The sequence below is a fragment of the Oryctolagus cuniculus genome, chromosome 11, assembly GCF_051225735.1.
Source record: "Oryctolagus cuniculus isolate XC-2025 breed Fujian yellow rabbit chromosome 11, ASM5122573v1, whole genome shotgun sequence".
NCBI classification, from domain to species: Eukaryota; Metazoa; Chordata; class Mammalia; order Lagomorpha; family Leporidae; genus Oryctolagus; species Oryctolagus cuniculus.
Genome location: NC_142877.1, coordinates 66,509,904 through 66,522,708, shown reverse-complemented (window position 1 = coordinate 66,522,708; position 12,805 = coordinate 66,509,904). Strand labels below are relative to the sequence as shown.

The 12,805-nt window shown below is 43.4% G+C and overlaps 1 protein-coding gene across 1 annotated transcript in view; it reads left to right on the top strand.

The window, feature by feature from the left end:
* The window catches only part of C11H12orf56 (chromosome 11 C12orf56 homolog), a 97,740-nt gene that overhangs the window by 53,488 nt on the left and 31,447 nt on the right, over nt 1–12,805 (top strand). Inside the window, exons 4-5 of the mRNA XM_008256734.5 lie at nt 9,773–10,181; nt 11,680–11,753. Coding sequence (XP_008254956.2) covers nt 9,773–10,181; nt 11,680–11,753 — 483 coding nt within the window. The remainder of the gene's footprint in view (nt 1–9,772; nt 10,182–11,679; nt 11,754–12,805) is intronic.

Here is a 12,805-nt window from a genome sequence, read left to right as displayed (position 1 = left end):
ATTTTTTAAAAGATACTATTGCTTTTGTTTATTTTTAAAACAATTATTTTACTTTCCATTTTACTTATTTATTTAAAAGGTAGGGCGGAGATCTTTCATCCATTGGTTTACTCCCTAAATGCCTGCAATGACTGGAGCCAGGTCAGGCCAAAGCCAGGAGCTGGGAACTCCATCTAAGTCTCCCACATGGGTGGCAGAGTCCCAGATAGTTGAGCTGTCACCTGCTGCTTCCCAAGGTACACACTGGAAGGAAGCTAGCATTGGAACCAGTACTGAGATTTGAACCCAGACTTTTTTTTTTTTTTTTTGACAGGCAGAGTGGACAGTGAGAGAGAAAGACAGAGAGAAAGGTCTTCCTTTTTCCATTGGTTCACCCGCAATGGCCACTGTGGCCAGCGTGCCGCGCTGATCCGAAGCCAGGAGCCAAGTGCTTCCTCCTGGTCTCCCATGTGGGTGCAGGGCCCAACCACTTGGATCATCCTCCACTGCCCTCCCGGGCCACAGCAGAGAGCTGGACTGGAAGAGGAGCAACTGGGACAGAATCCGGCGCTGCGACCAGGACTAGAACCCGGTGTGCCAGCGCCGCAGGCAGAGGATTAGCCTATTGAGCCGCGGCACTGGCCTGAACCCAAACATTTTGATAGAAGATCTGAGACCCCATGTGGTATCTGCACCAAATGCCTACCCCCCAGTGTAGATTTTGATCTTAATTTATGTGAATCTGTAGTCCTTAATGGTAATTAGCTAAAGAAAGTTTCAAAGTAGTTTATATATATTTATATATAGAGCGAGAAATTCGTATGTATGAGAAATATATATTTTATGTATATATACATAGGGGTGTGTGAATGTGTGTGTGTGTCCATCTGCTGGTTCACTTCACTCACTAAATGGCCAGAATGTGAAGTGACAATGCTTAGCTTTAGTCTGGGTCTGCTAAGTCCATATTTTCTAGGTTGAATTTTTTAAAAGATACTATTGCTTTTATTTATTTTTAAAACAATTACTTTACTTTCCATTTTATTTATTCATTTTTATTTATTTAAAAGGTGGGGAGAGATCCATTGGTTTACTCCCTAAATGCCTGCAATGGCTTGGCTAGGCCAAGCCAAAGCCAGGAGCCTGGAACTCCATCCAGGTCTCCCAAAGGTGTGGCAGGGATCCAAGCCCTTGGACCATCTTCTGCTGCCTTCCTAGGCATATTAAAAGGAAGCTGGAGTCAAAGTGGCACTCATGGGATACAGTGTCACAGGCAGCTTAACCTGTTGAACCACAACTCCAGCCCCTTCCTGAAAGTAGGTTTTCTAAACACAGCACATGGCAAATACAGAGATAAACTTGTGGAAAGGTCTTTGTTTAATTTTTTAAGGTTTATTTATTTATTTGAAAGGCCAAGTAAGAGAGAGAGAGAGAGTGCACACACTATCGTTCATCCACTGGTTTACTCCTGAAATGCCTGTAACAGCCTGGGGTGGGCCAGGCTGAAGACAGGAATCCTGGAATCCAGAATTCCATCTGGTTCTCCTACATGGATGGCAAGAATATAAGTACTTGGACCATTGTCCACTGTTTCCCAGGCACATTAGCAGAAAGCTGGACTGGAAGTAGAGGAGCCAAGACTAAAAACTTTACTCTGACATGGGATGTGGGTGTCCCAAGTGGTGGCATAACACACTGTGCTACAGTGACCACCCCAGCTGATCTCTTAAATAAACAGAACTTAGAGCTGACCAACTTGGTATTCTTAAGAACTTCGAATGTATACACTTATTTGTACATCTTAGAAAAATGGAAGGAAAAAAAAACCTAAGAAAGTGAAGCTTACATTTTTCTCTAACAAGATGGATTTCTTGGTTGAATGTAGGAAAAGAGAGCTGTGATATTTTTCTCTACATAGTAAGTACACATGCAGGCTCTGGAGCCACACTGACTGACTTTTGAATCCTGACTGCTATGTGGTAACTATTTTCCCAGGCTTCTCTTTTTCATAGGTGGGATGTAGCTCATAGTAATACCTACCAGACAGGGTGATACATAAGGGCTCACTCATGTAGATGTAAAGTGCTTACACTCTATGCAGCATTTAATGACACCTTACTGAATCTCAGTTCTTCTGTTACTGTTGATTACTGATAAGACAGTCACCGAGTCAGCATCCTTAGAATCAAGGCCTGGGGTAGATTGACTATCCTCGTTTTCTACTCTCACTTAGTATTGGGGGCTGGCATAGCAGGTAGAACCACTGTCTGCAACTCCACCATGCTGTATGCGTGCCAGTTCGTGTCCTGGCTGCTCCACTTCCAGTCCAGCCCCCTGCTAATGGCCTGGGAAAAGCAGCAGAGGATAGTCCAAGTGCTTGGGCCCTTGCCACCCACGTGGGATACCTGGATGAAGCTCCTGGCTCCTGGCTTCCACTAGGCCCAGCCCAGGCCATTGTAGCCATCCAGGGAGTGAACCAGTGGATGGAAAATTTGTCTCTCTAACTCTGACTTTCAAAATAAATAAATAAATAAATATTTTTGTTAAAAAAATCACTATACTACTTAAAGAAATATGCTGTTGTGCAATAATATGGCATAAGGTGCCACCTGTATTAGTTTTCTAAGAATTTTTTAAAAGATGTATTTCTTTATTTGAAAGGCAGAGTTACAGAGAGGCAGAGGCAAAGAGAGAGAGAGGTCTTCCATCTGCTGGCTCACTCCCCAGATGGCCACAATGTCTGGAGCTGTGCCGATCCGGAGCCAGGAGCCAGGAGCTTCTTCTGGGTCTCTCATGCTGGTGAAGGGGCCCAAGGTTCTGGGCCATCTTTCACTGCTTTCCCAGGTCATAGCAGAGAGATGGATTGGAAGTAGAGCAGCTGGTACTCGAATCAGGGCCAACATGGGGTGCCAGCACTGTAGACGGCGTCTCCACATGCTACAACATAGCTCTGGCCCCTCTAAGAAATTCTTATGCAGTGGGTTGTTCTAATTCTATTAGAGAAGCAAGTCCTATGTTTACATAAATATACAATGTGTATAAGCACATGAATCCAGGGTGTTTAGAAATTCAAGAGAAAAGATTCAAGATCTCCAACGTTTTCTTTTTGTTGCTGTTGTTGTTTTTTAGATTTATTTATTTATTTGAAAGGCAGAGTGACAGAAAGAGGGAGACAGAGAAAGAGGTCTTCCATATGCTAGTTCATTCTCCAAATGCCTCAATAGCTGGGGCTGGCCAGCCCAAAGCCAGGAGCCAGAACTCTATCCCTGTCTCCAATGGGGGAAGAGTATTTGAGCCATCATCTGCTGCCTTCCAGGTATAGTAGCAGGAAGCTGGATCAGAAACAGAGAAGAGCAACAAGGTACCATCTCTCTCTCTCTTTTTTTTTTTTTTTGACAGGTAGAGTTAGTGAGAGAGAGACAGAGAGAAAGGTCTTCCTTCCACTGGTTCACCCCCAAAATGGCCACTACGGCTGGCGTGCTGTGCAGATCCGAAGCCAGGAGCCAGGTGCTTCCTCTTGGTCTCCCACGTGGGTGCAGGGGCCCAAGCACTTGCACCATCCTCCACTGCCCTCCTGGGCCACAGCAGAGAGTTGGACTGGAAGAGGAGGAACCAGGACAGAATCCAGCGCCCCGACCGGCACTAGAACCTGGGGTGTCGGCACTGCAGGCGGAGGATTAGCCTAGTGAGCCACGGTGCCAGCCCAAGGTACCATCTTGGGACCAGAGACAGGAACCAGCAGTGCCTTGGTCTTGAACTTCTCAGCCTCTGAAAGTATGAGATAATAAATTTCTGTTCTTTATAAGTTCCCCAGTCTGGGGCAGGCATTTAACCTAGCAGTTAAGGTACCAGTTAAGATACCCGTGTCTTATGTGGGTCTGCCTGGGCTTCATACCTGGCTCCAGCTTCCAATTTCTGCTTTGTGCCAGTGCAGACGTTGGAAAGCAGTGGTAGTGGCCTGAACAACAGGGTTCCAGCCAACCACATGGAAAATGTGAATGGAGTTTCTGGTTCCTGGCCTTGCCTGGCCCAATCTCAACTGTTGCAGGCATTTTGATAGTGAACCAGTGGATAGTAGCTCTCTCATTGTGTTTCTTTGTTCCTTCTCCTCTGTGCCTTCTGCTTTTCAGATGAAAAACAATAACAAAAACACACCCAGTGTGGAAGTACAAATTGGACTAAAATATAAGTTCTTTTTTTTCTAATTGTTTCCAATAATTATAAACATTCTGGGTAAGGATGGGGATTTTCTTTCTTTTATAAGTACCACATCTCTATAACAATGGGGCAATCTATGATGTGTATAAAAATTCAGAAGATAGATAATAAATAATTGTTTAGTAACAGGACAAGGTCTTAGGTAGAATCCAGTTACTACATTAATGCCAAGTATTCTCCAAGGAGTTAATGTTTGCTTACTTGAGAGCATGCTTATGATATTTATTGTAACCCCTACCTGGGAGATTAACGCCCTGTACACAGTGTTGAGTATTTACAGTGTCTCCACTATTACCTAAGAGAAATTGTTTTGTAATGACATCATAACTGCCGTGTGTGTATTATTAGTAAGTTAAAAATGGTTTCTGGGTACAACAGTTAAGGCCCTACTGTGGATCCCCACATCCCATGTTAGAGTACCTGGGTTCAAGTCCCAGATCTCCAGATGTCAGCTTCCTGCGAATGTGCACCCTGGGAAGCAGCAGGTGATGGATCAGAGAGGTGGGTCCTTCCATCCCCTTGTGAGACCTGGATTGAGTTCCTTTATCTGGGTCCAGTTCTGGCTTTTGAGCTCGTTTGGGAAGTGAACCAGCAGATAGGAGATCTCTGTCTTTCAAATAACATATTTTAAAATGGTTGCTGCCTGAATTTCAAACAAATAATGTTCTGTTTCAACCAGGAATTTCTTCTAGGTCTCCCATGTGGGTACAGGGGCCCAGGCACTTGGGCCATCTTCTGTTGCTTTCCCAGGCACATTAGCAGCGAGCTGGATTGGAAGTGGAACAGCCAGGACCCAAACAGCTGCCCATATGGGATGCCAGCACTGCAGGTGGAGGCTTAACTTTCCTAACAGCGCTGGCCCCCACTTTTGATTTCTTGTGTTCTCTTTCTAGCTTCTCTTTTCTCCTTTGTGGCTTGATTTTCCTTAGAAATAGTGACTAGCTTGTTAGAGAACCACTTGACTTTGAGCAACTTAGTCCTGTAAATATGAAGTTTGCAAATGTGCAAATTCATTATTTTGGAACTCTTGTTTTTTAATTGGACAATAAAGGAAGTATTGATTTTCACCTTAAGAAAGCAGTTTAATGAGTTCCCTTGTTTAAATGGGGAAGATATAATGCTCGTGATATATTCATTCATGCTGTCAAAAAATCCATTTTAGAAACTTGTTTTTAAAAAGATTTTATTTAGCTTTTCAAGTTGACATAAAATTATGCATATGTATGGTATATAACATGATGTTTTGAAATATGTATACATCATAGAATGGCTAAATCTAGCTAATTAGCAAAATATATTACCTAATATTTTTATATGTTGTATACAGTGAGAAGAAACCCCTCCCCCTTTTAAAAATATTTATTTATTTATCTATTTGAAAGGAAGAATTACAGAGAGGCAGAGGCAGAGAGAAAGAGGGAGATCTTCCATCCTCTGGTTCATTCTCCAATTGAACACTGAGATAATCCGAAGCTAGGAGCCAGGAGCTTCTTCTGGGTTTCCCACGTGGGTACAAAGGCCCAAGGACTTGGGCCATCTTCTGCTGCTTTCCCAGGCACATTATCAGGGAGCTGGATCAGAAGTGGAGCAGCTTGGACTTGAACTGGGACCCATATGGGATGCTGGCACTGCAGGAAGCAGCTTTACTTACATTGCCACAGGACTGGCCCCAAGCAATTTTTAACTCTCCAAAATAATTTTTTTGGCACAACGGAGAAAATAAAAGTTACTTATAGTGAGACTTTAACATTTCCTGAAATCATTCTCACTGAACTTTCATATGAAACATATTCTGTATAGAACACTTTAACATAAATCCGTAACATCACATATCATTATCTGTGCACTCTAGTTTGTCGCTCCCCCTCGTCGCGGAGGAACGACACAGGACCCTGCGCTGTTCTTTCGTCTGCTCGGCCCTCCCCGGGTTTGCTGCTGGTTCTTCCCGGGTTGGCTACTGTCCCTTCCACCTCCGTGGAAGGGCAGTTCCCCCTGGCCACATTCCCCACTTTCGCAGGGGAGCGGCACACCGCCGGCCGGCTCTCTCGGGGGCTGCACAGGTGTTCCCTTAGATGTTCCCCTTAGATGTTCCTGGTGCATGCCGTCTCTCTCCTCCTTTATAGTCCTCCTCCGCCAATCCTAACTCGGCTGCCCACACGCCGAGTACGCTGCTCTCCTCCAATCAGGAGCAAGTCCTACAGTTTGTTGGCTGAACTGGAGGCAGCTGTGTAGAAACTGTTTTCTCCTCTCCCAGCACCATATTGTGGGAGAGCAGATGCATAGAATAAGTCTTAATTCCAGTAACAGTCTAGTCCGGGTTGCTCCCCACATAGTTATTTAATTTTCTTCAATTTACATAGAGAAAATTCTAGAAAGTATCATCTGCAAGAATAAAAATAAATGTATTTTTTCAAAGAGGTATTTTCATTCATTTCTGATCTAGACATATTAACTGTGTTAGTCAGTTCAGGCTAATATAACACCACAGCCTGGGTGGCTCATGAACAACAGAAATTTATTCGTCACAGTTCTGGAGGATGGAAGTCCGAGATTAGAATGCCAGTGTGGTCAAGTTCTGGTGAGGACCCTTTTCTGGGTTGCAGACTGCCAAGTTCTTGTTATGTCTCACATAACAGAAAGAGGGTAAGGGAAGTATCTGAAGTCTCCTTTATAAGGGCCCTAATCCTTCTCAAAAGCCTACCTTCTAACACCAACACATTAGAGGTTAGGATATGAAATCTGAATTTGGAGGCGACACAAGCATTCAGTCTATAATATCCATTTATCTAAAAATCCTAGTGTAAGCATCCTATATTCTTAGACACTTTAATGACACTGTACATGTAGAACCTTATGAACTAATTGATATTCAGTAATTATTGTGCGTTATAAACAATAATACATCCAGTCACATGCTAATACCTGGCTATGCCATGTGTCATCCCACAGGTCCTGTGTTTCTCTCCTAGACTACAGTCTAAAACCACAATGTTGGGGCCGGCGCCGTGGCTCCCTCAGTTAACCCTCCGCCTGCCGCACCGGCATCCCATATGGGCACCAGGTTCTAGTCCCGGTTGCTTCTCTTCCAGTCCAGCTCTCTGCTGTGCCCGGGAGAGCAGTGGAGGATGGCCCAAGTGCTTGGGCCCCTGCACCCGCCTGGGAGACTGGGAAGAAGCACCTGGCTCCTGGCTTCGGATTGGCACAGCGCCGGCCGAAGCAACCATTTGGGGGTGAACCAACGGAGAGAAATTTCTCTCTGTCTTTTTCTCTCTGTCTCTCTCTCACTGTCTAACTCTATCTGTCAAAAAAAAAAAAAAAAAAACAAACCCACAATGTCAGCTTGCATAGTGCACTCCTAAGCCTGAGGGCTTAGCAAGGGGGAAGGGAGAACTTGGATGAGAGACCTGGGGTGACCACTGCTCTGTGTGAGTGCGTGTGTGTGCACACAACTGGAAGGTCAGTGGAGGAGGGAATTGGAGATGGGAATTCAGCATTTTTGATAGCACTGTGCAGATAGTACATGAATTTTATGTTTATTTAAAATTAACTGAAGGGGTAATAAAAGCCAAGTGGAACTTCTAATCTTATGGAACCTCAACTCAAGGCAATATAGGGTAATAGCAGTAGCTAGTTAGTTCCTATTGTTTCCAGAATTACATACACATTCCTTGTATTTTCTTCAGTCTTTACAGAAACTCTGAGATTGGTGCTATGATCATTCCTATTTTTAAATGAAGAAATCAAGGTTTAGGTCAAGTAAGGTGTCAAAAGACAAAATTAACACAAACTTAGTTTAGATGTCTGTTAAGTTAAATTAAATTTGACCCAAGGGTGCTTTTATACTTGAGTTCTTACCTAATGAACTACAGCCTAATCCAGTATATAAACTGAAAGCCTATCCTCAGAATATATTCTTGTCTAATAAATAACCTAATCTTGCAGCAGCTGAGCCTCCATCAATCACAGGCAGCCAAGTGAAGTCACATAAGGCAAGATGCCCAGCTGTAATTCACCAAGCTATCTTCACCCTCCACCTTCTGTCCTTGCTTGCTGCCTGACCACATCACAGGTCAGAGTTCTCTGAACCTGCGCTGGTTCTCCAAGCGTCCCAATTTGCAAATTGTTCTTTGCTCAGTTAAACTGTGTTAAATTTAACTTGTCTAAGGTTCTTCTTTGAACAAACCTAATTGGGTTTATAGGTGATTCTAGAATGTTTGTGATTCTAAAATCAGGCAATGCTTCATTCTGTAGAATAGCATGGATGTTCTGATGATCTGATCAGATGAGGTTAGATTTATAGACCGAAAGCAGAAACAGAGACAGAAAATGAATTGGTTATTTCAAAGGTGCTTTCCTTGTATGGTTAAAGTATAGTGGATTTTCTCCTTATTCCAACTCAGGTTGACTGATATCTCCTGTTTTGTTTTTGTTTTTTGGAAACTAACCCAGTTCAAATTTCAGCCTGATTGGTGGCATTAGCTTAAGTGACACCTTAGTGTTGTGGTGTGGTGTGGTGTGGTGTGGTCTCGTTGTTAGGGTCTAGTGCAGTCGGCTGGTCCAAGGTAATGGCCTCCATAAACTTTATTTAACAAAGGTCACATACCTACCAGGGCAAAGATAGGAATTTGGATCTGATCCAGCTCTGCAGTGTTTTAGCTTCACTACCTTGCTTCCTGTACAGCAAAATAGAAAATAGACTTACTGAGCTGAAGAGAAGAGATGCTAAAGAGATGCGACACAGCATTGATTCTAGGAAAAGTGCCAGTGCTATTGGGATGATATGGGGAACATTAGATAATTAACTAGAGGTTGAAGAAAATACCATTTAAGCACCTCTTTTTATATCTTTAAAAACTTTTTCATTTATTTGAAAGCAGAGCAACAGAGGAAGAGAGAAATCTTCCATTTGCTGGTTTACTCTCCAAATGCCCATGATGGCTAGGTGTAGGCCAGGTCAAAGCCAGGAGCCCAGAACTCCATCATGGTCTCTCACTTGGGTGGCAAGGACCTAAGTACTTGAACCACCATCTGCAGCCACTCAGGGTGTGCATCAGCTAGAAACTGGATCAGAAGTGTACATGGGACTCAAATCCTGGCACTCCAGTATAGGATATAGGTGTCTTAATTGGTAGCTTAACTGCTGTACCACAGTGCCCACCCCTATATATCTATGAACATTTTTTTCTTAATAGTATCTAATAGCAGTTACACAATGGAAGGGCAACCTGATTTCAAAATTGGACTGAAAAGTCCTTTCTTTGGAAATATTGGGGCTCTATGAAGGATTGCATCATGCTTCCAAAATGAAAAGTGCTTCTTCATATGACATTGAGTAGAGTTTTATTTTTGAAAGAAAAAAATACATTCTGGAGGATTGCCGTGCCATACCTTTCCTAGTCAGTGGGTAGTAGCAAGTGAGGTTAAATCACTCCCTTCTCTTGACAAGCATTCCATTTACAAGTATGTGAAAACATTTGCTTTCAGAGTCTGAAACTGCTGCACTGGGTTATGGGGCTCTCTGCTCCTTACTGTTCAATTCTAAATGTCATGTTTAACACTAATGTCTACCTGACAGGTACTGCCTGGAGAGCAGCGCACCGACCAAGGACTCAACTCTCTGTCCTTCCCCAAACTTCAAGAAGCTGTCCCTCCATGGCCAAGGTGCCTTTCAACCTTTGCCTTCTCCCTCCAGGAGGAGCTGTCAGTCCACACCAGCTACTGGCAAGGCCATCAGCAAGACTTCTTGCACCACAAACACAAAAAAACCCCAAGACTTTGCAGCTCACAAAGATTCTCTATGTGAAGTCCCTTTCAAGTGCAATGGGAACAAAAATGAGTTTTATTTAGAAAATTCCCTCCTAACATCCCCTTTACAGAGCAGCACAAACCTGGAGAAAAAGGAGTTGGAACTTCATTTGTACATTATTTCTACCACCTCATCTATCTTTCTCCACTTAAAAAGTTCATGGAACAATTATATTATTGTAAGTGCCTTCATAAGTTAGCCTTGAACTGAGTTTTTGTTTTGTTTAATGACAAACATGTCTTTCCTGCTCAACTTCCCCATTTTGGAAATTTAGTCTTGAGCTTTAATAATATTGTGAAAGACAAAATGCATTGGGCAATTATGGGTTTGGTTTTATTCAGGCTATCGCAAAATAGAGAAAATGCGCATTAACAGGGAGTGGTTTTTTTTGTTTTGTTTTTTGGTTTTTGGTTTTTTTACAGGCAGAGTTGTTAGACAGTGAAAGAGAGAGAGACAGAGAGAAAGATCTTCCTTCCGTTGATTCACCCCCAAAATGGCCACTACAGCCGGCGCGCTGCACCGATCCGAAGCCAGGAGCCAGGTGCTTCCTCCTGGTCTCCCGTGTGGGTGCAGGGGCCCAAGCACTTGGGCCATCCTCCACTGCCTTCCCAGGCCACAGTAGAGAGCTGGATTGGAAGAAGAGCAACCAGGACAGAATCCGGCGCCCCAACCGGGACCAGAACCCGGGGTGCTGGCGCCACAGGTGGAGGATTAGCCTAGTGAGCCGCAGCACAGCCGGGAGTGGGGTTTTGAAGAGGCAGGAAGACAAGATGGCCATAGTGTGTCTCATGGGAGTCATCAGGAAGATGGAGACAGACTGTGGAACATTTGTGAGCAGGATGTCTTCTGCAGGGAAATTTCAAATTTCTAGTTGTCAGTGTGTTTTGTATTTCTTAGCTGTACTACCAACAGTAGGCTAATGGAAGTCATTGTTATAGGAGCAGATAACTTTATCTAGAGGTAACTAGTTTAAGTTCCTTGGTTTATAAAATGCGGAGACTGAAACACAACAATTTTTAAAGGCTTATTTTGTGTATTATTTGAAGGGCAGACTAACTGAAAGAGACAGACAGAGAAGTCTTCCATCTGCTTGTTCACTCCCCAAATGGCCACAACAGCCTGGGCTGGGCCAGTCCCAACCTAAGAGCCAGGAACTTCATATGGGTCTCCCACATGGGTGGCAGATACCCAAATACTTGTGCCCTCTTCTGCTGTCCTCCCAGGTGGATACTTCAAAAAGTTCATGAAAATAGAATTAAAAGATAAGTTTATTTTAATGCAAAAGATTTTGAAATCCATGCATAGTATTTTTCCTCATAAAGTTTTCAAAGACCCCAGTAGGTGTGGATTTCAAAATTTTTTGCACCAAAATAAACATATTTTAACAAATTTATAATTTTTTATTTGAAAGAGAGACTGAGACAGATAGTAGGCAGAGAGCACCCCTCAGCTGGTTCACTCAACAAATGGCCACAATGGCCACGGCAGGGCCAGGACAAAGTCAGGTAGTGCTCAAAAGGGATACCAGTATCATAGGAAGTGGCTTAACCTGCTGTGCCACAACACCAGCCCCTGTCTTGAGCCTTCTACCCTTGTATATGATATTAACTAAAGGCAGGGGAAATTGATTGTCAGTAAGCAAAGATTCTAAAGCTTCCCTTTTGATCCTCTTGCAGAAAGCTACTCTTTTACAAGATCCCATATACGCTAGTGAGCTCATTCCTGCTATTGGAAGTCAGAAGCCATATAGGTAAGGTGTGAAGGGATGAGAGAATTGCATTGGGGTGTTTTTCTTTTTTCTTCACCTCTCCTAACTGTACTATGTGTGGCCATCACATTTGTGCCTCTATTGCCGCCCTCCTCCCTGAGTTAGGCCTGCAAACCCAGGCAGCTGCTGGATATTAGTTACTTCTCCTGTATCTCAAACAGCCGGAAAGTACATTCGAGAGAGAACTCAACATCTTCCATCTGTGAACTGACCTTCCTCTTGTGCTTCCTAGTACACAGAAGGATGTTGTTATCCTCAGATCACCTGCACTAGAGTCCCGTTTCCCTGCATCTAGCCAGTCACCATATGCTTTTAATGTGTCTGGATAACATCTACTTCTTTCCTCTGCCCCTTGTGCAGGCCCAGTGATCTCCCTTCTGGGTCTACAGTACTTTCCTAGCTGGTCTCTGCCTTTTATTCTTTCCCCTCTCTTGCCTGTTCTCCATTACAAATCTGATCCTGAAACTCCTTCCTGAAGGCTTTTGAATGGCTCCCCATTGCCCATAGAGGAAAGTCTAGACTGTAACAGCTTATGAAGAAGTTCATGTCTCTCCTAATTTTCCCATTCTCAATTATCGTATTCCCCTTTACTCTGGCCCTAAGCTCCTGCACTGAATGCATCAACTCTACTCTCTTTCCCCCTTCCTCAATAACTTCAACTTTTCAAGGCTTAGCTTATTCGTCCTTTAGAAATCTTTCCTTCACCTCTCAAAACTAACTCATGAAGGAGATGCCTCAATTCATGCCTCTACTTAGGACTTACCAGCCTGTATTATGATTACTAGCTTCGTTATTTGTTGTTATGCAGTATTCAATGAATGAGTAACTGAGATGAGACAGAGGCTGAGATCTGATCATAAAAGATCTTATATGTGAGGCTAAGGAGTTTGGGTTTTATTCAGACTTTAGCGTTCTCTCCTGTTCTTATCACAGTCAGTCTTATATTGTGGTAGTTCTTTGTGATGTGACTATCTCCCTACTAGATTGTGAGTAAGGTAAGTTATATGTATTTGGAGGGTATGGAAAAATCCTAT